This window comes from Akebia trifoliata, chromosome 15 (genome assembly GCF_017979445.1).
Source record: "Akebia trifoliata isolate Shusen 1 chromosome 15, ASM1797944v1, whole genome shotgun sequence".
Taxonomy (NCBI): domain Eukaryota; kingdom Viridiplantae; phylum Streptophyta; class Magnoliopsida; order Ranunculales; family Lardizabalaceae; genus Akebia; species Akebia trifoliata.
The window spans coordinates 3510661-3537778 of record NC_141389.1 but is presented as its reverse complement, the minus strand read 5'-3'; the positions used below and the strand labels follow the sequence as shown (position 1 = coordinate 3537778).

The following is a 27118-nucleotide window of genomic DNA, read 5'->3' as shown; positions in this document are numbered from 1 at the left end:
TTTCCAAGGACTTTGTTTTAAGGTGGGGAGTCTTTGTGCTTCTCATATATATATGGGGAGCACCTGAAGGCCTTAAAGAGGGCCTAACAATTTTCAATATATGATTTAGAAGTTTCGGAATGGGCTGATTTTTTTTTGTTTTTTTTTTTTTGTGAGAATTAACCCTATGGTGAGGAAATCACTCTCACAAAAAATCAGTCCAATCTGAAACTTCTAACCCAAGTTTACAAGTTGAAGCACTGTCAATTATTTGTAAACTGTCTTCCATGGGATTGTTAGAAGTTTCAAAATGGGCTGAGGTTTTTTAGGATGATGTTCTCACCATCAATCATCCTCACGAAAAATCAATCCATTCTGAAATTTCTAAACCATATATTGAAAAAAGATTGGCTCTCTTTAGGACAAGTGTTCGGATGCCCTAAAGAGAGCCAAACATTTTCAAAATAGGTGAAGAGATCATCCTCACAAAAATCAGTTCATTCCGAAACTTCTAACCCTAATTTACAAGTTGAAGAATCGTGGAGCGTTTGATTTTTGTAAATCACTTTTGATGGGGTTAAGAGTATAGCAATGGAGATCATCCTCACAAAAATCAGTCTAGTCCAAAACTTCTAACCCATACATTGGCACAATGTTTGGCTCTATTTAGGGCCTCCGAACACCACCCTATATATACTGGTGAATCCCATGCCTATGCCACAGGATCATTTCATGCATATGTAAGGTTGCCCCCCTCGATTGTCTTTTGTCTATTGTACCATACAACCAAACCGAAGAGCGGGGAATGATCGATTTTCATTTTAAACATTTGGGCAATTATAGTGTTTTCTAGGGAAGGTGATTCACATTCAGAGTTGGTCGTGGAATTTGTCGGATAGATGTGAAATTCATATCAAAGACAACATTGGTTATTTGAGCCTTGAAAGCCAATTGATATCTCTATAAAGTTATTTTTTTTTCTTCCCTAGTTCAAATTATTTTGCTACAATAGGTGATATATATCTAAGAAACAATCAAAACATGATATAAGAAAGGTAATATGAGGTGAGCCTTAATTTTTATGTGAATGTGAAGCTAAGCAGAGCCTCCATTTGTTGTCCTTGGAGTGTACATCCATACTGTTCTTCCTTTTGGCTGTTGAAGAGGCCTTGCATTTATTTCACAATGCTGAAAGATCAAACCAAACCAAAGCAAAATTGATTAGTTCAACCAAGTAAAATATATGTTTGTGCCAGACCCTATTATGCCCGATTAATGCTGACCATCTGATTTAATCAGCTACTTTTAGATGGTTGAAAATAAACTAATCTGATGGTCATGGTAGCACATCAATTGTAAGAAAAAAATTAAAATTTAAAAAAAAAAAAAAATCCCAATTCGGTCAGATACATACATCATGAACAGCATCTCTTAATGCTCTCACTTGCTCCTTTGAAGCTGTCCTTACCTAACAGAGGAAAGCAACTTTAAAGTACATATATTGGAATAATGGGTAACAAGAGAGAGAGAGAGAGAGAGAGAGAGAGAGACCTTCTTGATAATGGTCCATATAACACCTTCTGTGCATGGTGGGACAGTAAGAGAGCCTATATATCTGTAGTACTTTCTGCTACCAAACTTAATATTTCCAGGATTAAGGACTCCCACATATATCTCTTCTGCTCCAATTTCATTTATGTTGGGTATTATCTACAAACAAAATACATTTACTGTTGGTTATATACATTTTAATTTTAATAAAATCAAGTATAAATAGTTTTATATTTTATTATTACTATTTTTTTCTCTTTCTACTTTTTATTAAAAACAAAAATGATGAATATGCACACGATTTTGATATCTGACTGATGTGACAGGGGCAGTGTATCCCAATAAAAAAAGATCTATGGTTCTGTGCCCCTTGTCACGTCAGTTGACTATCCAACCGCGTGCATTCATCACAACTCTTTTATTAATGGTAAAGTACAATGTGTACTCTTGGAGAGAAGTTTTTTTTTTTTTTTTTTCCTCGGGAGGGAAATTTTACACCGAGTCAACTCAATAACACACACATGTGCACGCCAAATCAACACAAGGGGGAAAATTCTACATCGAGTCAACTCAATAACAAATACACACACCAAGTCGAGTCGGTGAGGTGTCTTTGATAAAATTCTATCCTTTTATTATTAATAATTATTATTTTTACCATTTGGTCTTACATAATTGTTGTTAACGTATCATTAATGTTAATTAAGGTATTAAAAATCAACTACTCGTTTGACCTTAGGGGAAAGTGTTTCTCTGACGAATATCTAAGTCTATTATACTTTCTGTGTTGTAAAAAAAATTCTCGCTTAATGCCTTTTGTTTTCATCTTTGATTATCATTGGTTGTTCAATTCCTATCTAAGGTGAAATAGACAAAAGATTTATTAGTTGACATTGGGCCGTTGTATCATGGGGGACGACGTGTCATATTCTGCTTGCACTACTCCAATTTTACAGAAGTTCGAAATATCTTTAAAGAAAACGACTGAGTCTGTGCCTTGGTTCAATTCAACTATTTGCACATCGTAAGTCAGATTACAATATTGTATTATTCTCAATTTCTAAGATTGTAGAACAGGTAACATCGATAGTAATTAGATTTATTTCTACTAATATTTCATCTGCAAAATAACATATATTTTTTTTTTAAGTACTTGGATTAATTCCAAAGAATTAGGTTAGTGGGTGTATATAACTTGGTATGATATGTTTACACATATCTGTATGTATGTATCAGGGTGCAACTTGGTTCGATTTGAGGTCAAATTGGAACCAAACTGACATAGGTCAATTCCACTAAATAAGAACTAGAACCGAATCAATTTCCATTAGAACCAAACCAACCCAAATCGAATTAAAGTCGTTTTGATTCGATTCGATTCTACGGATTGTTAATATTTTATAAATTATAAGTAATATTTTTTAATGAAAAAACAAACATAAAATTTCATAAATAAATCACAAATCTATTCATAAATTTTTTTTAGTTTATTCATAAAAGATCACTAATCTATCTCCTTACTCCTAACATATTTCATAATAATTATTATATACATATATATTTATTTATTGCATCGAGATTTGGTTTGAGTTTGATTCGGTTCTATACAAGTTTGATCCGAGAATTGAATCAAATTAATCGATTCTTCATTTTCATAATATGAAACCGAATTACAACTTATTTCAAATTGAACCAAACCACCCCAAAACTATTGGTTTGATCCAATTTGAATCTCGATTTGAACCGGAGAAAGTTGCAACCCTAATATGTATGTAAGTTCATGCTAGAAAAGTTGGGAAAAAAGAAGAAGTAAAACTACCTTTGTAAGGAAAGGATCTGGTCTGCCATATTTGTAGGTAATTCCAACAACAGCTATCTTTCCATGATAGCTTTCATGAACCATGTGAAGCTCCAACTCATGCCTGCATGATTAAATATACAAATCAATCAATCAATCAATCAAAATGACTAAACCATCAAAAGTAGCAAGGAATCAATGAAGAAAAAATTAGAGGAAATTTCTAAAACAGTGATTTATTTTGTAGAAATTATTGAGTCAGACAAGTTTTTTCAATATTTACTAAATTGACCACATACCCACTTTCATAATTTTTGAGAGTATTTTAAAAACACCCCCTGTAAAATTGATGATATTAAGTTTACACCCTTAACCGTAAGTCATGTTACTGGTAATATTTTGATTTTTTTTCCTTTTCAAAATGCTCTTTAAATACTTCAATTACTAAATCAAAAGTTGGAAAATATCAAATTTTCACTGTTATAAATCATGAAGAAAAAAAAATATTGACTTTCGGTCAAGGGGGTAAATCTATTCTTGCATTTTGTAAGGGATAAGCCTAATATCACCAATTGTATAGGGGATGTTTCTAAAATACCTTTTTTTTTTTTAAAATTGGTTACCTTACAATGTGATTAATTTACCTTTACACCCTTGAGTTGAGTGCAGGTTAACATGAAGATTAAATTAATAAATAGCATATGTGACTATACATACAACTGTTTTTGTAAAAAAGATAATTACAAAATTGGGTATTTGGCTGTTTTCATAAATAAATAAATATATGACTGATTTAGTAATTTTTGCAAAATATTTGGCCATTTTTTATTAGTAAAATGCATTTTACACATACCTTGATCCATTGAAGGTGTGCTCAGAGGGAGAGTGCCAATGACTCTGTTTTAGGCTATAATCAGTACCATTTATGTTAATAGTTCCAGCATCTCCTTTCCATTTCACCTGATCAATAAACACACATTTCCACTAAATAATTTAGAAAAATATATATTTATTAATATAAAAAAAAAAATGAATATTTTATTTATTGAATATAACATTAAATAGAATTATCCCGACTAACTTAGTTGGTAAAGTCTTTAAGTGATGATATCATAGATCTGAGTTCAAATCTCCTTACCATGAAGTTTCTGAACACATTAAAAACAGATTTACCGATCTAAATTACACTTTGATCCCTGTAGTTTGGAGTAATTTCATGTTGATCCCCTAACATTTTGATAATTGCACTTACCTCCCCTTTACTAACGGTGTTAAAATTCATATGTTATTACTTTTTTACCCTCTCATTCTTTCATTTTTTATTACAAAAATAACAAATAAAAATAAAATCTCAAAACCATAATTAAAATGCCTATTCACTCTTACACATGAATCCTTTTTTTTTCACAAGGATATTTTTTTTTCAAAAAAGAATAATATTTTAAAAAAGGTAAAATGATCTTTTTATAAAAAATAAAAATCATTTTTTAGCAGTTTGAGATAACTATTAGGGAGGTAAGTGCAATTGTCAAATCACAAGGGGTGAAAGTATAATTTATCCAAAATAAATTGAACCGTGATAAATCCACACCGCAAAACATACACGGTTGACATGGCAAGGGCACAAAACCATAGATCTTTTTCTTCGGGATACACAAGGACAAGATCAACGGTTCTATGCCCTTGCCACGTACTGACTGCGTATGTTTTGTCACGTGCATTTATCATTAATCAAATAAATTTATAAAACTATGATTAATTCATAAAGTTCGTGATTTTTTTTTTCAAAATTTTAAAAATTATTTAAATTGAAAGAGACGCGAATTAATCAAATCAAGACCTTTATTGAAAAAAAAAAACTATAGAGAACTTGTGACTATGATGAGTAATAATTACTTACCATGATATCATGTCCCCTATTTTTCACTGTAGCAGGAGATAGTTTGTAGTCCCTTTTTAATTTTCCCATGTTGGGCATAACTTGCACTCCATGGTGGAGAATATCAATAGGAGACTGCATATCTCCATTCTCACAAACTTTCCAATATGGATTTATCTCACCCCATTTATCTGGTCCATTGTTTCTCCCTCTCAAATAAACAAATTCATGCTCATCTTCTGTTTCTTCTGTTTTTTTTTTTTTTTTTTGAAAAAAATTCAGACATTCATGGAGGACCCATTTCAGTAATTAAAAATAAAGTAAAATAGATGTCAATAACATTAAAGAAACATTCATGAAGACCCATTTCAATCATTGAAAATAGGGTATTTTAGAAATACCACCCTGTTAAATTGGTGATATTGTTTTTTTTTTTTGGTTATTTTCAGACATTCATGAAGACCCATTTTAGTAACTAAAAATAAAGAAAAATAGATGTCAATAACACTAAAGAAACATTTATGAAGATCCATTTCAATCATTAAAAATTGGGTATTTTAGAAATAGTACCCTGTTAAATTGGTGATATCAGCTTTTTTTTTTTTTTTTTTTTTTTTTTGACATTCATGAAGGACCCATTTTAGTAATTAAAAATAAAGTAAAATAGATGTCAATAACATTAAAGAAGCATTTATGAAGATCCATTTCAATCATTAAAAATTGGTATTTTAGAAATACCCCCCTGTTAAATTGGTGATATTGTTTTTTTTTTTTTGGGTTATTTTCAGACATTCATGAAGACCCATTTTAGTAACTAAAAATAAAGAAAAATAGATGTCAATAACACTAAAGAAACATTTATGAAGATCCATTTCAATCATTAAAAATAGGGTATTTTAGAAATAGTACCCTGTTAAATTGGTGATATCAGCTTTTTTTTTTTTTTTTTTTTTTGACATTCATGAAGGACCCATTTTAGTAATTAAAAATAAAGTAAAATAGATGTCAATAACATTAAAGAAGCATTTATGAAGATCCATTTCAATCATTAAAAATTAGGTATTTTAGAAATACCCCCCTGTTAAATTGGTGATATTAGTTTTTTTTTTTTTTGGTTATTTTCAGACATTCATGAAGAGCCCATTTCAATAATTAAAAATAAAATAAATGTAAACTACATCAAAGAAACATTCATGAAGACCCATTTCAATAATTAAAAATAGGATGTTTTAGAAATACCACCTTGTTAAATTGGTGATATTAGGTTTACCCCCTTTGACTGAAAGTCAATGTTGCTTTTTCTTGATGATTTACCCATGAAAGATTTTTTTTTTTTTTCCAAAATTTAATAATTTAAATAATTGAAGAGCATTTAAAAAAAATTACCATTAAATTATCAAGAAAACGCAAACCTAATCTTCCATTTTGCAAGGGTATAAATCTAATATCACCAATTTAACAGGGGGGTATTTTAAAATACCCTAAAAATAAAATAAAAACCCATAAAGAACTAAAAAATTACACAAATGGGTACTCATCTGATTATTATTTGATATAAAATGGATTAGCCCACAGGGCCAAAAACCAGTTGGACATGGTTTAGATCAAGATACCAAGCTCAGATACAATCACTAAAGAGGAAAATAGATCAAGATTTGAACAAATAAAATCTAGATAAAACATGAAAATTTTCATTTTTTTTTTGTTTCTCTTAAGATATGAATGAAGATGGGCAAACCATTTATGTAAGAACAAACAGAAAATGATGGGGTATAATAGATGAGCAAAAGATGATTCAAATAAAATGAAACCCATCTCAAAAAATTAAAAAAATTAAAAAAATTTAATGGGTAGAAAGAAAAAAAAAAAATTGGTTGAAAGTAGCCAAGGATTTTACCAAAAATGGTAGAAAAATAAATGTTAACATATGATGTTATAGTAAGAGGAGATTACCAAAATGAGATTGAGAAGATTTGCAGAGTGGAAGTAGAGATGATAGAGAGAAAATGGTGAGGAAGAGAAGGAAAAAAAGATTGGTGTTGGTGTTGTTGGACATTGTGGTGTTGTTTCTGATTTTCTGATCTCTGCTGGCTGGCTTTAAGTAAGCAGAAGACCAATAGTAGAACTGTGGAAAAAGTCATACAAAATGACTAAAATGTCCCCAACTTTTGAAAGAGAGCTTTTAGCACACATCTTGGCGGTGCTCTTAGTAGAAATTGGTATGACAGAAGAAGCTCTCTTTTTTTTTTTTCTTTTATTTATTTATTATTATTATTTTTTTTTTTTGGGGGGGGGGGGGGGGGGGGGGGGGGTTGTGTTGTGTTGTGAGAGAGAAGGGTGTTTAATTTACTGATGATGACATACCCCTTGACCATGGTCTTCTATGAAAGATTAAGGAAAATGATCTCGATGCCCTTTCTTTAACCTCTTGGCTTAAAATCCTTTCATTTGCAACTTTGGCTTTTGGTGATCTTTTATTTGATTAATTACTAAATCTTTTATACTGTTTCACCTTCTTATAATGGGGAAAAAAAAAACAACAAATAATGTTTTATTTTAGATAGTTTTGTCAAATAAATCAAAAGTTGAAAATCGAAGGATTTTGGGAAAAAAAAATTTTAAAAAAAAAAAAGCAATAGCTTTTATGGGGGGGAAAAAAAAAAGTTGGTAAATTAATATAAGTCTCCTATCCCAAAGATTCAAGAAATCGATGGAATTTTGGGCAAATTTCAGGAGCATTTTAGACAAGGGTTTTAAATTTTGGGTATCTCAAATATCCACCAAAATCTTTAACGGTAAGACAAAATTATGTTTTTTTTCCAAAGAAGATTTTACACTCAAGTTACACTGCCCAGCTTTACACATGGCAACCTTCTTTGAATAATAACAGAGTTTGGATTGGGCAATTTGGTTAAATTCGAAAAAAAATTCTACGGCAAAGGATAGTGTCATTTATCGTGTTTTTTATTCCAGTCATTGGATTAGTGTTTAATCTAACGATTAGGATGGAGTCCTCTTTTTTACATCATAAATAATAATATTGGGAGGATTTTTTAAAAAAATTAGATTAGAATTTTCTTCTCCTAAGTTTTGATAGAAGTAGAGAAAGAGGTGTATAAGGGTTCCAAGACTTGGATTTGAGATTAAAACCTTAAGTAATTATCTGTTGTATTGACCTCCTTTGATTTCTTAATGAAGAATATTGAATCTATAGCTGAACATAAGCATTGTTGCCGAAACACATAGATCTTGAAGTTTTTTAGTTTACTTTTTAATTTCTTTGTTATTTTCTTCTTAATTATATTGAACAAGTATATCCAAATTCACAATAAATAGGTCTAGGAAAAAATCGAGAGAAATGGATATTAAAAAATTCACTGGTAGAATAAAAAATCGATTTTTGAAATAGTTAACGATCAAATTATTAATTTTTTATATAATAAACAATGATTTGGTACTCTCTTTTTTCAATTAATCATCCATTTTTTAAGTCACACCACTCTTTTAGTAAATTTTTCTTAATTATTCCAATAAGATTTGATGAATTTTGTGATTTATGTTTCTAAAAAGAGTTTGCTTGAAGATTTATAGCCAATGGATTTGGAACTTATCATGGGTTTTGTTGTATGTAAGCTAGTGAGTGGGAAGTGGGGGGCAAATAGATAAAAGGGAGGTGTGTAACTGAGAATCTTTGTACTCTTGTTCTTTTTCCTTTTTTTTTACAGCCTGAAAATGGGTTTAAGGTTTCATTGAATCTTATAAACATAAAAATATATATAAATATATCTCTCTTTTTTAAAAGATGTTTCTTGATTTATTCTTTGGAACTTGGTATTGGGATACTTAACGTGTTTGTCAGCTGAAGCCAGGGTGGACCCCTCAATTTTTAAAATATTTTTTTCTAGTTTAAATACCCACTATATACTTTGGTGATCACTTAAGATACCCCTTTCTCCCATGTTGCCCCACTCTCCCCACCCTAAGTTTTTGGGTGATTTAGAAACCCCTCCATAATTTGGTGAATATTTAAGATAGGGTCAGTTTCCTTTGACTCATGTAAAAAATACATGATCCCAATCTTTTAAATACAAAGCCCAATGGTTGAGATTTATCATCGAGATATGTGTTATTAAGATATGCATAAATCTCAACTGTTGGATTTTATGTCTAAACGGTTGGAAACATCGAAACCCAACTCTAGCCTAACCTAACCACCAATGTTTTTAAATAGATGAAAACCCACTTTGATTTTTTTGCCCCTCTCCCATTTTTGAGTAGTTAATCTTATGTACTCATATGTCAATTGGTAAATATTTAAGATATACGGTACACCTATGATTTCAAACTAACATGCCCGCTTTGAATTTATTTTTCTTTATTAGAGTGACAAGTTTATTGTTCTTTAGATTTGAAGGTTAAAATAGATTAATTTTAGGGTTGAAAATTAGAGTAAAAGATTTCCTCTAAGAGGTTGAAGATGGCTTGCTTTGGGAAGAGAAATCAAAGATTGTTTTTTATTATTTCAAGATGAAGATGAAGATAATGAAATTATTTTTTATTAATCCATTGGAGAAGACCGAGGTCAAGGGGTGGATGTAAGCATTTTGTTGTATACTTTATGTTAAAATAAATTAAGTAATTAAAAAAATTTTGATTTTTGTATATGTTTGAACCCACAATCTTTTTATATATTTGGAAATAATAAAAAAATTCAAATATAAAATATATTGGTGAAATTTTTCATAAAATAAAATTTAGCCTCGATCACATGAGTGTGGTACGATTTGAGTGTTTTTGAGAATGGGATAGTCCAATTCTATGATCGGGCAAGAAAATATGTAAATTTGATTCGATCACTCAACATGTGAAGGGCAATCAACTCGGACCAATACAAACCATGCCCTCAAAGAAAATAAGACCTATAATGAAATTAAGGATCATATATGGGTCAAAATGACAAAAAATAAACCAAAATCATAGAAACCCAAGATTACATATATTCTGATTTTCTTAAAAAATAAAGGGAATACATGTAATTCGTAAAATACGTAAAATTCGTTATTAAAAAATGCTTTTTTTCTTTTTAACTTAAAATATGTGAATTATTCAGAATAATACAATAATCTGGATAATAATACTTTCAGGTGTAAAAATCAAACTTTTGTTACACGTTACAACTTACAAGCGTACACTTTACAACATAAAATAAGATACAATAGCATTTTTTTCAACAAGTTTTATAAAAATTCATAAAAGACATAAAATTCGTAAAAATGCTTTTTATTCTTTTTAACTTAAAATAAGTGAATTATTCAGAATATATGTAATTCTACAAAGGGTGATTTAGGTTGCAATCAAATTATCCGAGAACAGTAACAGATATCTAGACTTCATTATATCATGAAAGAAGAAGTCGACAATAATATCTTCCACGATCATGCAATCGGTGTAGGGTTATGTGTCATCCGGGGAAATGTTTAAGTTTTTACGGACATATACCGAAGAAGATGCCAAGCCAGTCGAATGGTCTCATAGTGCCAAACACCCATAGTGAAAGGTTTACACCAAACAAGATTTACAGTCCCAGAATGAAAACCAAGCACAAACCTAGTAGTTCCTTCAATTACAAAGACAAAACAGATTCTCAAAAAGACTGTCCAGCTTACTACCCCCAATCAGTTTTTTAATTAACCAAAGGAAATAAGGTTCCACACAGAATATCAATATATTGGTTCCTAAGGATAAAACATGAGCTTGTAGCGTCGAAAACTTACAAAGTAGAGAGTAATGTTTCTCTCTTAGTGCTCGTATTCACGAGAAGCAGATCTTTCAGAGTGCTTGTAATCCCATTCACGATCTTGAGTTTTCTCTCTTTCATGTGGCTCAGAAGTTGAACGGCTGTATCGGAGACCCTCGGGTTCTGTATGATCATAGCGGTCATGTTCCATCTCTGAGTCATGATCGCGGCCCTGAGGTTCAAGATGATCATCGGTCTCTGGAAGCTCATACCCATGCCCATGATCAGGCTCCACACGATCATAGTCCTCATCTCTTTCAACGTGTCGATCACGTCCATGCTTCGATTCAACGCGATCATAGTCAAGATCTGTGTCACGGGAACGCCCACGACTGCGATCAGGTTCTCCTCGTTCATAATCCCTGTCCCTCTCTCGAGGGCGATCACGACCACGATCTCGGTCCCGTGCTCGATCATGACCACGACCTCGGTCTCGGTCCCGCATTCGATCACGATCACGCCCACGATCACTCTCCCTGTCCTTGTCTCTGTGCCTATCACGATCCCTGTGGTGTCTATCCTCTTTCAGATCACGATCATGAGTCCTGTCGTGTGAGCGCTCATGAGACTTCTCACGTTCCACATCTCTATCCCTTCCCCTTTCACGGGATTTCTCCCTTTCCCTGTAACATAGTTTTTATATAGAATCACATATTTTAAGCAGAGATGACACATCAAACAATGGAGAGCTGAATGGCTCAAAACAATGGCAACTAAAGACCTGATCCATCAAGAGACATTTCAATGCCAGTAACTAATAACAAATACTTGATAAGAAGACATTACATCTATGATCAAGTAGACACAAAAATAAAAGCAAGTTTAATCTTACCGGTCAACATGACGATCCTCTCTAGTCCTTGGTTCCTCGGATCGAGGTGGTCCTCCTGAAGCTACCTGATGTGGCTCTCTAAGCAGTTAAAGAAGGCAATTCAGTATATTATTATTGTTGTTGTTGTAGGAAAAAAAAAAAAGGAACATTAAATGCATGAGAGCAAATTGGTATCAGAGATGTGATTGAGAATGCAACATTACCAATCCAATTGCCTATCTAAAAAAAAGCATTCCAATTCTTCTCTTTTCATCATCCCCCCCCCCAAAAAACAAAAAAAAAAAAACTAAAACTAAATGGTCCCCCACTAACTAACGTTGCGGAAATGTGTGAATCAATAGATTCGAAAGGAATTGAAAGATTGTGTTCAATGAAACGCACAAAACCAATTTGAATCAATAGATTCAAGTTTCGAAAAAAAAAAGGAAAACCAGAAAAATAAATTGAAACATGAGATATCACTAAATTCAAAATTTATTGAATGAATTGTTAACTCAAAATTCGTATTTGAAGCTCCTTATATAGATAACTTCATCATAACAACTTAAAAACCTTCTAAAATACTTAAAAGTAATTTTTCTAATCTATCTATAACATAATAACTTCTTAAACCTATTATAACTCAACTTTGACACTTCTAATTAATAGCCAAAGAATAAAAACGAATTTAGACAAAAATAGAAACTTAAAAACAAATTATAAACTTCCAACTAGAATTAGAAAATAGAAATCCTAATAGAACTAGAAAATATAATTCTTACTAAAACTAAAAAATAGAAACAAATCCTATTAGAATAGAAACTAGAAACAAATACTACTAGAATTAAGAAACTACTTAAGACTCTAATTAGAATTGTAGATGTCCTACATTACTAACTCACACTCTTTAGCAAAGAATGCAATCCGCCCATTTTCAAAGCTTGGCTTCCCTCTTACCATTGCTAGAGTTTCTTTCAACCACATTTTTCCTAAGCTAAACCTTGTGGCTGGTTTTAAGCCACAAAAGGGAGAGAAGATGTCAGCTTCATTTTATTTTATGGGTAAGCTGGACTTGAAGCCACCCTCAAAGTTTCTTTGCAATGGGTCAAACCAACTGAGCTTTGAGTCTAAGCCCATGTCAGCTTCATATGAATCACTGTCCCGATAGGATCAGAATATAAATGAATGATTCTCCTTTGAAAATCTGGAAAACACAACCAATGCCGAACAGACTTGAGTTGCCCCAAGAGAAACTACCAAGTTTCAGCTTAGTTTCACATTCTTTCAAGGTATAAGTGGTAGACCACACCATTGTTAACCAGTCTCTTCAGATATCAGCTGTAATACACTTAATGAGCCCCATCTCTTCAGATATCAGTTTTACCATACCTAATGAGCCCCAAACCCTTTATGACCATGAAGCTTTTTTGCCACATTTTTCCATATAAGCCCTTTGCTATCAACTTATTATAAAACTGTCATTTAAGGAAGTTCTGTAATTCTACAGAGGACAGTTTATAATATATGTGATTGTTGTGTCAAGGAGACCATCCAAGCCATCCCTTAAGCTGCTTAAAAGTACAAATTTACTAAAATACTTAATTGCAGCCAATCATATCCCACGTCTCTCTCTCCAAAAAAAAAAAGTAGTATTACTGGAAAACTCTTGGTGAGATCTTTACAACAATGTGGTTGAGATTTTCAATTTTCATACCTCGTGATACATGCCACTAACAATTGAGAACTGACTTCATTAAACTTTTTGACATTCACACTAGTAAAATATTTACCAATTTCATTTTTGAGGCTCAAGTCAAAGTTTGAACCAAAAGGGAAGTGAAAAAAAAAAAAGTAAGCAAGTAAGATACCAATAGCTATTTGTTTAGTTCTCACGAGTCATTGTGGTTTGTTATCTTTCATTTCGTCATAGATGCATCCTTTATAAGCTCTACAGAATACTTGTCACTCCCTGATGTCTCGTAGAGGAATTGGGCAAATTCTCTCTTTAGATCTCTTAGCATTTAATTCATGGTTGATTTTTAGATATCTAATTGACCCATTTTTCTTTTGGACTTTAATACTTATTTTTATCGGGTCTGTTATTGTATTGTTACTAACGAAGGATCGACGAAGATACCTTCTAATTCAACGCCTTGGATAAGTCTCACCGAATAAATAGAGCTTGGGACCACCAGTCATACTTATCTCGTTATATCAGGTCGAAAATTTGGATTATGCATATCTTGAAGTAACACATAGTTGTATGAGAAAAATATACTTTTGTTAACCCCCATAACCAATTCATGATCTTGGAAACACATTCCCAGTATCTCAAGATTTTTCGGAGCACGTGTCAAATAGAGTCATAACAATTTTGCAAACCTTCACATTTTCCTGAAGACATGGCTAGTAATAATGCTCGGTCTCCGTTCTTTGAGACATCTTTTCACCTTTCCCAAGTCAATCATTACGTCCTTTCAATTCAGCCCCCAACAATTACATAAGAGATGACGCCTTTTGTTTGCAAAATTGCCTTGTCCATAAACAAGAAGGGGTGATCTTTGCTTCCAACTACCTCACTTAATTTCTTGGATTCCAACAAGAGAATCTGTTCCACCCATAAAAAAGAGATGATCAATTCCACCATTTTCGTACATTTTCTTCTCTCTTTTTTCTATAATGGCCAACCAATACTTCTCTGGAAAGTCCGAGGAACTTGTATTGTGTCCCAGAAATTCGTCATCTTCATTGAGTTAAGTATGAAAGTGAAATGAAGAACAATAAGGAGAAATGAATTTTTGTTTTGGGTGAGGGGCAATCTTGGTTGATCTCTATTTTTCCCTTCACCTCATTATGGAGCTCTTCTACATCAATCAAGTATGATGGGGACATCAAAGCTTGAAGATTAGATTTTATGTTTATTTAATTTTTTGTCTTAGGCTTATTTTCATGTTTTATTAGCCCATGGTCCTAATATAATGTTTAAGGGTTTAAGGGTAGTTTGGTAACTTTAGTTGGTCTTTTGTTTAAATTTATAAGGATTAGAAATTTAGGAGAGATAAGGTTATGAAAATTAGGTTATCTATTTGGAATTTCAGTTTTATTATAATTCTTGATTTTCTATATTATATAGATTGTATTACGATTTATTTGACAATGAATGAATGAAGAAGAAAAAAAGTTACAGGTTTTCTTTTATGAAAGTCGTCTAATGGTGTGAAGCCATTGAAATCCTTGGTGTGAAGTCAAGGTCAATCTATCATCCTTTTCTCCATTTCATCTTCTCGTTTTTTCTTTATTTTTTTTATTACTTTAGTATCATACCCTGCTGCAATGGAAAATACAGCACCCTTTGGACCCCAAATCCCCCTAAACCCAGCCATAACCTATGTTGTCCTTCTATCCTAGTTTTAGCCATTTTAGCACCTAAAACCTAGCCCTAAATCCTTTCTTCCATTAAATGTATTACTCCTTATTGCAAACCTTAGTATTTTTCCCTCCCGTCCTGCATCAAGGTAGCTCTTGGACAAACGATAATTATTATCATCATGCATTGCATCATCCACCTTAAAGAGCATGAGGAAATGACTACTATTGATGAGCGCATAATATATTTTTGTCTACCACAATAAATCTACAATAATCCATGGTCCGTCAGATTATGAAAAGACAAGATGCAAACACCCAATCATAGCTTCCAGAATTAAGAGCTTGGTCCAAATGAGATCGTCTTTTGGGTGCTAAGAAAGTTCAATTTGCAAGTTCATGCCTTCTATTTGTTTATATATGTCCTACTAGTTTAGATCAATGTTTTCAGATGCTAAGGCATGAGGCAGGGCGTTGGGATCTCCAGTGCCTTGAGGCGTAAATCTCAAAGCATAAGGCGCAAGCCTCATTTTAAAATTCAAGTTTCAATATATAAAATATATAAAATTTTAAATTAAAAACAAAAAATAAGATAATAACCATATATTTCTAATTTTAAAATTCAAGTTTCAATCCTCATAGAAATTCAAGTTTTAATCCCGTATAATACTGAGCCGATAGCCAATCTCAATACTAAGCATGTCCACAATTCACCATTATAATACATAAAAATAAAAAGTTCACGTCCACCACTAAAAAATAATCTCAAGATCCAAACACTTTCAATCTTCCACCTTATAAAATGCTTATACAACATACATATCATCTTCTTTTTTATTTGATCATGTGATATCATTTTCTACTATATCCATAGCAACCTGTTTAGTAGTATTGAAAGAATAGGTGTATAAAAATATTTAAATGAAAATAAAAGTAAATTTAAAAATGAAAAATTGATTTACAAGTAAGGCTTACACCTCAGCAAAAACATTTGCGTTTCAATCACACCTCAGATGTTTGGTCGCCTCACCCTAATGCCTTAGCACTCTTTTGGTGTGTCTCGCCTCGAGGCTTAAGCCTCAAGCGCCTCTGAAAACACTAGTTTATATTTTCACACAATTTCTCTTATTGGAACTCCTCCAAAGATCAAATATATTCGCTTGTCGAGCTAAGCCAAAAGGATTTATGTATGGAAACTACCTTCTCCTTCTGAGAAGAGTGTTGGATATGAAACGATCATGACCAATGTGGAGAAAGAAGCATTCTTGTTGGTGAGCCCCTAGCTCTTTAGGTTCTTTTTCACTCTCTCCTTTCATTTTAATCCTCATTTTCTACCTCATCTCCACCCTATTTTCTTTCTCTTATTCAAATAGCAAGAAGGTTGATAACTTGGCTTTTCACTTGCGTCCCTAGGAACCATTTGATCCGCCTCCATGGAGCAAGGCATACAATTTGAGGTTGGGATCATTTGTCTCTTCCTTCTCTTCCCTCCGCCAAGCCAAATGATGTTTTTGAGGTGTGAGGGAAGGGCTAAGGTGGGATTGGAGGATATTTTTTGTAAGACATTGGGGAATGATATGTGGCACCTAGGGATTTGAGTAAGTCCTAATAATCGGAACCAACTTATTTGAGTTCGAACGGTTAAAAAAGCTTTGTTGACTTGGTCGAAATCTTAACCATGGATTGAAGGCTCAGATGATCGAAGGAGAAGACGGAAGGACAAGACAACATAGCAAAATGACTCAATCAGCCCAAATCCCCCCCAAAAAATAAACATTTAGCATGATAAAAAAAATGGTTGGGTCTCTAACTGGGAAAGATCCCAAAAAAAAAAAAGGATTCAACAAGTAAATGATCTTGGTCAGAAACATTACTAATTTAGATTTACTTGTCAAAATGGATAAGGATAAAATTGACAATCGAATCAAAGAAGATTATAAAATTTCTCCAATAAATATATGGACAGAGACACCGATAGATATGTTTTTTTCACTGCTACACTGTTACTCTACCATTTTTTTTGTTTAACTAACTTGCGTGTCGGAGAAGTTGTGTTGTAGGCACAATTAGGATGTAAAGATCCGTAGTCTTGTATTGTACCTCCATGGATGAACACCCATGAAATATCTTCCTCAAGTGCCTCCGATTAACACTACTAAATGTACCAGGGCATAATCATTGCCTCCATGGAGCTTGATAACAATATCCAGTCCTGGTTGTTTCACACCCTATTGCCATTAATAACTTCCTTAACGCCTTACATAGCAATACCTTATTGATTGCATCACTACCTGGTTATAGGTAAACAACTAGTCAGTACCATTAATTCCATCCTATTACCTGTTATACAGATCTGGTTATTTGATTAACCACCATTAGCACAAAGTACATCGAGTCAAATAGTCAATTTGCAAAATTAAGGTTGTAGTTCCGAGAACGTAACACGTTCGGGCCAGTTGGTAAAAGGGAACAATAAGAAAAAAGGAAGTTTGATATAATGAGAAATGATTATTGGATACTTCTCGTACACGTTGTAAATGCAAAAAAACTTGCACTACTTTGAGATCTACTCCGATGGCTAAGGATCTTCACCTCGTGTTCTCCTATGCATACCTACAACACAACTCCTCCAATGCCCAATTCATGTAAATAGAAAAAATGGCAAAGTAACAATGTAGGGGTACAAAAACAAAAAACATACCTATTAGTGTCTCTAACCCTATATTTATAAAGGAAAACCTTCGGATCTTCATTGATCCAATTGTCAATTTTCTCCTTATCTATTTTGGTAAATAAATCTTAATTAAGAATGTATCTAATCAAGATCATTTCCTTATTCAATCCTTTTTTTCTGAGATCTTTCCTGATTGGATATCCAGACATTTTTTATCATGTCAATTGAATAGTTCTATCACATTGCATTATCCTTCCATCTTCCCCCAATCATCCAAGCCTTTAGCCCATGGCTGAGACTTCAACCGAGTCAACCAAACTTTTTTAACCACTAGGACTTAGATGAGTTGGCTCAAATTTCTAGAACTTATTCGGATCCCTACGTACCATGCGTCATCCCCTGATAACTTATAAAAAATTTCCTCCACAACCTCCATTATTCATCTTTCAGAGTCATCGTCTACCTAGCCTTTACTACAACAAATAAGAAATCTCTAGATTTTTGCTTTGTGGCCAACTTGTCGAACGTCTGATCAGCAATACAACGACTGAAATTGCCAATTATCCATACTTGTAGTAGCAATCCAATTCTTTATCCCTCCCTTATGTGTTCTTACCTTTCCAATTTGTGTTATAAGTGCAACTACACGACATGGAGACATGGTGATTCAGATGAAAGCTATCAAAGTGACGGCCCAGAGATGTGTTCTAGAGGCAATAAATGCCCAAGAGCATATGGCTTGCAATTTGGTCGGTTCAAAATAATCATAATCTCAATTTCTAACCTAATACGATGAGGTAAGTACGATTTGATATCTCAAACTCAACTTACACGATAAGACTCACCCGAGCACTGAATTAGAAGGAATTCACAAAAATCCTTCGACAGTAATGACATAATAAGTTAAAAATCCAAAATGGAAAGAGATAAATTAGGTCCCTAAAAATCAGTCATGAATAAAATACAAAGATATCCAAAAATAATAATTTTCCAGGCCTTCCACGAAAAATCAAAGACCTACAACTGCTCCACAGAGCTTATAATAAATATTTTGAAATCTTGATTGGACAGATAGTCTTGTAGAGTCTAAAATACCTCCCATATAACTTAAGATTTGTACTTTGCATGCACAAATATATGCGCACACCCCTCATCCAACTGAAATTTAATTTTTTTTTTATATTACGAATTGAAATATGAGGCAAAGAGGGTAAATTACCTGCCAGAATACTTCTGGTTGACTTCCTCACCTCCAACCCTTGTTGATCCAAGTCCACCACCCAGTCTCCGAGGCCGCCAATTTGGAACAGTTCTACCACGTTCAACGTCCACAAGCACCCTTTTGTTATCTAGTTTCCTTCCATCAGCTTGTTTATATGCAGCTACAAACATATAGCAGCAACCATAATCAGAATCATTACTGATAATGAAGCTTATACTGGGGCTGTCAATGGATCACGTTCGGATCAAATTATGGTCGATTTGGTACGAATACGATAAGGATCAGATCGGATCCAGAACTGTCCAATATGTATCGGATAGAGCTATTAATGGATCGGGTTTTTTATCAGATCTCAATATTAAGATCCAAACCCGATTAGATATACAAAATCTAGATAAACTTCATATATTTAAACAATTATAATATAATTTCTAACATTTTATCAGATCAAGACATGATCAATCCAGATCCGATCCAATAGGATATCAGATCGGATCCTTGTTGGAATCAAAATTATCGATCTACACCCGAAGTTATCGGAACAGATCAGATTTGGGTCTGCCCGATCCATTGACAGTCCTAGCTGATACAGTGTAAGCCGTCCAGTAACAAACCTTTCATATCTCGAGTGTGCATGTACTCTATGAAGGCATAGCCTCTAGGCTTATTCGTTTCTTTATCCGTAATCATACGAACCTGAGGTGTTCACAACAGAAGCAAAATAAACTATTGTCACCAACAGAAATTTCATCTTAAACGGAATGCAGGATAATGAAATTTTAAAAATAAAAAAAAATAAATAAATAAATAAATAAGTAGTAGTAGTTTAAGCCTGTCAGATGTTACACTAATGTATGACCTAAGAAAATTCCAAAAATATTCGATCCTAAAATGGCACGGCAGACAGGCACTATGCCTCACTAGCCATGCTCACCTTTCAAGGTGTATATAGCTCCACCACACGCAGGATGCATCACCACCATTGCTAGACTTGGCAGAAAAACCGATGTATGTAGCCCAATTTACCATTTGTGAAACAGATTTAACATCCCCTTACCAGGGAAGAAAAAAAATAGAAAACTAATTATAAATAGAGAGCTTCCATTGCCACACCAACTTTTGCTAATGCCACCCAAGATGTGTGATAATTCTTTGGTGATTTACATATGAATTGGGGTGGCATTAGCAAAAGTTAGTGTGGCAATAGAATCTCTCTTATAAATAACATAGGAAATACCAGGATATCCTCTGAACGGCTGATAGATTTTCGATTGACCTTTGAAGTAAATAAAATAAAATTTTCAGTAGAAAACATAAATGCAAATATCCAGAATTGAAATAACAGGAAAGGGTGGTAATACTCCCGAGTTTTTTACCTAGGCCAAGAAAACAAGGGAAGCCGATGCCCTCACCTTTCATATGGTTTGAAAATGAAGGCCAAAAGGCACTACGCCTCACTATCCTGCCCACTAAAGTTTACCGATTTATGATGCCGGATGTGCACGACCATTAAATTGGAATTTCAAAAGGTACATGGCAACAAAAAACTAGGATAATACCTAAGTCCCTAGGAGATTTTTGGATAAAATCAGAGAGTTATCAGAGGAAGGATAAATGAAACAAACCCATACTGCCATCACTGGCAAGGAAACCTGTTATTAATCCCAATTCATGTTGACTCATCCCCAGTGATATTTAGAGGGAAATACTCAGAATTCTTGCTTTAAAAGTTAAAATGAAGGCTAGAAAAGTCGAACCATGCATCACTAGCAGCGGTCATACTAACACTCACATTAAGGTGTAGTAGGTCCTCACTGCAGGTGATGCATCAAATATCATTTTGTTCATGCCACATGTCAGATTTAATGTTAATCATGGTCCATGAAACAAGACTGAATTAGGACACCTGATCTTACCCCCAACTGGAAAAATAATCATGTTAATCGCCCACCAATGATATAGTAGAACAGGGGAAATGCAATAGCCTCCCTCTCAAAGTTGAGAGAAAGGCTAGAAATTTTGAATCCTCATGCATTACTGGGCATGCTCAAAAGTGTAGAGCTTTACCACCCAAGATACTGTCATCCTTGTTGCAATCAAGCTGGCAACCAAAGGGGCGACTAAAACAGAATATAACCTAATAAGAATCCCCTTAAGAGGTTCTTGCAGAATTAACACAACGGATACAAATATATAGAGGGCCTTTTTTTTATCAATCAATGTAAAGGGGATATTGAGATTGTTTTTACTTGTGAAAAAGAGAACTGTCACTAAAAGAAAGTTAAAGACTAGTCCATTGTCTATGTTATATGTAAGAGCCTACCCAGTAATGAATAGTGATTTTATTGCAAAGAACTGGCTAATACCCCACATTTCTTTATTGAAAACTTTGAAGTACTTAAAAAAGGGATATGGAAGAAAACAGATTTTTAAGGAGCTCAAAATTTTGAGATTTTTTTTTTTTCAAGGAGAGGGTTGGGGATCATGACAAAAAATATAGAGATGAAACATAACAGAACCTCTTACCGAAGTCAAAAGGCAATAACCTGAGCCCCTCAGGGGATGCTCTAAAAGTACCTACCCTCTTGATTGGACCATAAGCTTCAAACTCCCTTTTGATTCTGTGCTCTGTTGATTCATAGTTCTGTAGTAACCATAACACCCTGTAAGTCATCTGAAGCAAAACTTTTATTTTGTGATAAAATTAGAGAACTTCTATTGCCACACCAACTTTTACTAAAAGCACCCCAAGATGTGTGTTGTATTATTGTTAACATCATGTGACTTGGGGTGCTGTTACTAAAAGTTGGCGTGGCAACAGAATTTCTCTAAAATTATGACACGAGACTGACAATGAAAGACAATATGAAATTACTCACAAGCCTTGCCACAAACAATGTCTTGTACGGATCTCCTGATATATTTGGGTCATTAGATGGATCATCTGCATAAAACATTGAAATGCGTACAAAGCCACCACAAATTGCTTAGAATAACATGCATCAAAACCATTCAAATCATAACAATTAGAAGCAAAGATAAATCAGTGACATTTCTCTAGCTCCTCAGCAGCCTTTTTTGCTCCATTTTCCAGTCGTAGCTTGTGAATTCGAGCTCTTCTTTGCACCTGTCAACATTAATAAGTACCGGCAAAAAAAGCAATGAGATCAGATGTCGGCTACTTGATAAACAATAAAAGCAATTAACATGAGGCATCCACCCACTTTAAAGAGAGAATGGCACGCATCAAACAAGGGAAGTGGCTAAGAATTCAAGAACAACAAGGCAAGCACCAATATCACAGCCTCAGGTTATATAATGAACTTCAAACAAGCAGGACATAAGGAATCTTAGCATGTTGAAAGAAAATAATAATTAAAAGACCCAAGAATGATAGTGATTGGATGATCTTAACCATTTAATTACCCACTTCATTTCTAATGTTCATTAAATTACACAAAGTACTGCGCAAAAATGTGTAATCTAATGATTAGGATCAACTGTACAAAAGGGGGCGGGCTTTACCATACGCTTCCGAAGCTAACTTCACTTTTCCTCACTTCCACGATTTGGGGTACAAAGGTTCTCTCCAAAATTTCAATATTTACGTGGCAAGCATCCTTGGGTAGGTTAACCACTATAGATCAACTCATTAAAAGAGGTTTTCAAATGCCAAATTGTTCTGTTTTGTGTATGAGAAACTTTGAAACGGTTGACCACATCTTCATGCATTGCGAAATAGCAAATCAGTTGTGGGCCCATTACCTTAGCCTTTTCAGTATGGAAGGCTGTTTACCACCCATGATTCGGGATCTTTTGGACTTGTGGATGTTTTGGAGGCTTTCTTTTCGTCGTTCTAAGCGAATTTTGCGGAGTCTATTGTCATTTGCCATTTTTTGGGGTCTATGGAAGGAAAAGAATAAGCGAATTTTTTAAGGAAATGAGTCACCTTTTAAAGAGCTCAAGTTTAATGTGTTAGGGTTACTTTTCCATTGGGGAAAGATTTCACAAGAGTTTAAGGGCATTTTCTTTGAAGATTTTGTGGTTCGATGGGATCTCCTTTGTAACTTGGATGCTTGCTTTGCTTAAGGGAGGGGAGACGGCGAATCATTTGCTCATTCACTGTGATCTTGCTCACGAGGTTTGGGCACATTTCCTTGGCCTTCTTGTGTAAAGGATTGTTTTCCGAGGTCGGTTAAGGAGTTTTTTGCAACTTAGGGTTCGTTGGGTAGCCCCTTCATAGGAGCGAAACGGATTCTTTAGAATCTCACTTGTTCACCATTTGTTGGGGAATTTGGAAGGAGAGAAATAATCGAATTTTTTTGGGGAAAGCGCTTCCGCATCTGGATCTTCTACTGTCTATTTTGGGTCTTTTGTTCTTTTGGGGGAAATTGTATAAGGTTTTAAAGGTATCTTCTTTGAGGACCTCGTTATTAGGTGGGATGTGGTTTGTAATTTAGAGGATGCCTAAGTAGCCCTCGCCCCTTTTTGATAAGTTTGTTCTTCGGGGCCATCTCGTCCTCTTTTTTAATAAAATTTTAACTTATCAAAAAAAAAAATGGAGATATGACCCTCCATTTCCAAAAGTAGACACAAGTACAACTACGAGTAGCCCGATCAAATATGTGGAAAAGCCATCAAATGCATTAGAAAGCTATTTATAAAATCTAAAACAATCTCAAGATATCGTTAATACTCTGATGTTTTATAGCTTGAAATATGTTAAAAGTCCAAATACAATGGTAAGGGAGGCAACTAGCATTGGGATTTTACTTAAGACCCAAAACAATGAACAAATGCCTCAGAGAACCAATAAATTCAGGCTTGGTAACATGGAAAATAAACAATATGTTGTTTCTAAAACTATCAAAGAAGGTAATCAAGGGAAAGGAGGAACTAAATGTAGAAGTCATCAAATAAACTTTGGAAATGTAAACCTTGAAAATACATGTTGGGCAAGTGATGACCACAAGAAGCACTGTGATGAATACCACTCTTAAGGGTGTGAAGATCCCATTTTCCCTGCCTTTGTGATTTGGGCTCCTAAAATTCCATTCAAAGTGATTTTTTTTCATTTGGACTGCAACTTTGGACAAACTCCTAACCTTTGACCATCTTAGACCCAAAAGCATTACTTTTGTTTCAAGGGAAAATCCAGTGAAAAAAGAGCGGATCACCTACTTATTCCTTGTTCTTTTGCCAGTATGGTCTGGGTGCACTTTCTCTCTCTTTTCCAATCTTTTTAGTGTTTTCCAAGATCGATGATTCATCTATTCCAAAGCTGGAGATCCACAATGGTATTTGTTAGGGAGAGGATTCTATGGAAGCTTATGCTCTATGCAATTTGTAGGGGCCTTTGGAATGGGAGGATTGAGAGGGATCTTTGAAGGGAATAATAGGCATTCTCTACAAGAGGTTAATCATTAGTATTTTGGGTTTTGGGTTTTTTTTATGTAAGTTATTTAAAGAGTTTAAAGGTGTCCTATTTGAGGATTTCCTCTTTAGATGGGCTTTGATTTGTAGTGGCAGTAGCTAATCCTACTTTGTTCTTCTTCTTGGAGGTCGCCCATCCCCCCATTTAATAAAATGTTCATTTATCAGGGTAAAAAAAGGAAGAAGAACTAAGCTAAAACTTTAGAGATGATAAAAAGGCATTGAAAGATCGTATTAAGATTTTTATCACTTGCTTGGCTTGCAATCCCCAAAGAGAAGACTTCAATTATCTTCAAACACAATGATTTGGGATATTGGAAATACCTATATTATATTTCCAAAAAGGCTTTATTATCTTGTACTTTCCATAAAGGAAGGTTTTCTTTTTCTTTCACATTGTTTTATTATGATCACCTATAAAGACAGTACAAGGGTGAGAATATCCTAGGCAGCTCATTGTTTGAAAATCTTCTTCACTTTGTAAGCATATGCACTCTAATCTAGGGTGATTTTCAGCCTTGTTGAATGAACTCTGTTTAACTACCTTCCTTCAATCCTTCTTGTACTTTCATTTGCATCAAAGAATCAAGTGAAATAGTATCCACAAAGCAGATCATCATGGACACGGTAATGGAACAGCCATTAATCAAAAGAAAGATTTTAAAAATAAAAAAAAAGATAAACAACACGTTTGATCCATATAAAAATAATCAAGAAGATCATCCCATCCATAAAATAATTCACTTATTTACATCAGAACAAAAGCGAAGATTATGAATTTCTGAAATTAAGCATTTAAAATAGGAAAATAATTGCATAAGGGATTACACAAGTTAACTCACGGAAGTTTCAGCCTCTTTGACAGGTGGAGCATATTCAGGGTCACCTGACTCTGCGAAATTGCTTACAAATTGTGCCATTCCTTTAAAGACAGAGACATCAATTCTTAGGACTATATTCAATCCATTAATAATATCAAAATAAAGATGGAACCGTGAAATTATCAACACCTGTATAAGATGGGCATTTCCTTTTCTCGATAGGTGGTTTATATTCCAATGGAAGTCGGGGCTCAAACAGCTTCAGAAGGTTGGAGGTGAGACCAGTTGGATGACTCTGCCCAATCTGCAAAGATAACCACCCAAAAAATAATGATCAAAGCTTTCATTGAGTACTTAGGACAACACTTGCACAAGTTCACACCCACTTTCCCTAATGAAATTTTCTTCTCCAAGAATGAGGATTTGTTTGGACCCCCCAACCCACCCACACATAAATAATACTTTAACGAGCTTTTTTTAGGAAAAAAGATCTTCAATCCAAAATTAGGGTACAAAATCTCTGGCAATTCCAGCTAGCAAGGGATGGCAAAATTATTACAGAAAATGAAGTAATATCATATTAATCTTCACCACAACTATTAAGAGATGGAAAAATGATAAACAGATCCTCATCTACTTTTGAATAAGATAGCTCTCAGACTGACCTGAAACAAACTACTTCAATCATAGATGAATTAATGGAAGAACTAGAGACCCAGTTAATCCTTCAAAGGCAAATCCATAGTCACACAAAAAATGACATTTTTTTTTTTTTGAAATTAAAAAAAAAAAAAAACGCCAATTTAAACACGTCTTATACCTCTGAAGATTAAAACAATAAAAATAAAAAACATGATTCTTTGAAAAATTCTTGTTTTTTATGTTTTAAACACGATTTTTAGGCGTTGTTTCACACACAAACTAAACAATTTTTATCTCCTTGTGATTGTTTGTGATTTTATTCATGGATGTTGTTAAATGTGGGATTTGATATATAATACAATTTGGTAATTTAAAAATGTTAAAAAAATATGGGATTTGATACTAATATCTTGATATTATGGTTTTTAATTTTTTTTCAACAAAAAATATGTTCATGAGTAAATTAATGTATAATTATATTAGAGAACACGTTACATAGAAAAAATATAATAAATTAAAATAAAAGCCTAATGGACTATTTTGATAGATTAACAAAGAAAATCAAACATCAACAAAGAAAAGACTGCACTAAGAGAACGATAAAAATAGAAGAAAAAAACAAAAACAAAATCAAACAAACAAACCAGTTTCAATTGAAGAACATTAGAGCGATTCTGGGCTTTGGTGCGAGCCTGCACTGCCGCGTTTTGGTTCCGCATGAAAGCATCGTTGAAATCTCCCATCTTTCAGAGATCGAAATTCGAAACTAGGGTTTCTGAGAAATAACTATCACTCTCCTTGATTTGAAGAAGATACCATTAAGTATGAGTTTTTAGTTTATGAATTCTACTGTAAAACTATTACTTTACTTGGGCCTTCAATTCTTAAGTACGGCCAGAAATGGGTCGGATAATACCCATCTAATAGACATATCCGACCCGAATAGATCCGATATGGATAAGATTTTTTCTACCCGTTTAAGAATTCGGGTAATATTACCCGATGTCCGTTTACCCAAAAGTTTTGTAGGGTCGGATATATATATATATATGGGTCCCTTTCAGCAACAAACATTTTGACAAACATTTTGGCAAAACATTTTTCAAAACATGAGTTAGAGGTTTTGGAATGAGCTGATTTTTGGT

At 33.7% G+C, this 27118-nt stretch overlaps 2 protein-coding genes across 2 annotated transcripts; both read right to left on the bottom strand.

Moving 5' to 3' along the window:
* Positions 1-715: 715 nt before the first annotated feature.
* Positions 716-7314, bottom strand: LOC147383961 (alpha carbonic anhydrase 4-like). The gene is made up of 7 exons (XM_086425272.1): positions 7161-7314; positions 5229-5455; positions 4182-4288; positions 3350-3452; positions 1531-1689; positions 1394-1447; positions 716-1167 (listed from the first exon to the last, which is right to left on the bottom strand). The coding sequence occupies exons 1-7, from the start codon at positions 7261-7263 to the stop codon at positions 1075-1077; spliced, it is 846 nt and encodes a 281-aa protein (XP_086281398.1). The 5' UTR covers positions 7264-7314; the 3' UTR covers positions 716-1074.
* Positions 7315-10703: 3389 nt separating this feature from the next.
* Positions 10704-26832, bottom strand: LOC147383960 (U1 small nuclear ribonucleoprotein 70 kDa-like). The gene is made up of 10 exons (XM_086424776.1): positions 26618-26832; positions 25521-25635; positions 25353-25432; positions 22129-22204; positions 21957-22021; positions 21659-21721; positions 19692-19773; positions 19075-19237; positions 11837-11914; positions 10704-11627 (listed from the first exon to the last, which is right to left on the bottom strand). Exons 1-10 carry the CDS (start codon positions 26714-26716, stop codon positions 11006-11008), a joined length of 1443 nt encoding a protein of 480 aa, XP_086280902.1. The 5' UTR covers positions 26717-26832; the 3' UTR covers positions 10704-11005.
* Between the last annotated feature and the right edge of the window lie 286 nt (positions 26833-27118).

Excerpts from the sequence above, each read along its gene's own strand:
- LOC147383961 (XM_086425272.1), bottom strand. The coding sequence starts at position 7,263 with ATGTCCAACAACACCAACACCAATCTTTTTTTCCTTCTCTTCCTCACC. Across the intron at positions 4,289-5,228 it reads ATAGGGGACATGATATCATG|GTGAAATGGAAAGGAGATGC; the intron begins GTAAGTAATTAT and ends TTTATTGATCAG. Across the intron at positions 1,448-1,530 it reads TATGGACCATTATCAAGAAG|GTAAGGACAGCTTCAAAGGA; the intron begins GTCTCTCTCTCT and ends TTCCTCTGTTAG.
- LOC147383960 (XM_086424776.1), bottom strand. The coding sequence starts at position 26,716 with ATGGGAGATTTCAACGATGCTTTCATGCGGAACCAAAACGCGGCAGTG. Across the intron at positions 21,722-21,956 it reads CATTGTTTGTGGCAAGGCTT|AACTATGAATCAACAGAGCA; the intron begins GTGAGTAATTTC and ends TGGTTACTACAG. Across the intron at positions 19,774-21,658 it reads CTTATGGTCCAATCAAGAGG|GTTCGTATGATTACGGATAA; the intron begins GTAGGTACTTTT and ends TGAACACCTCAG.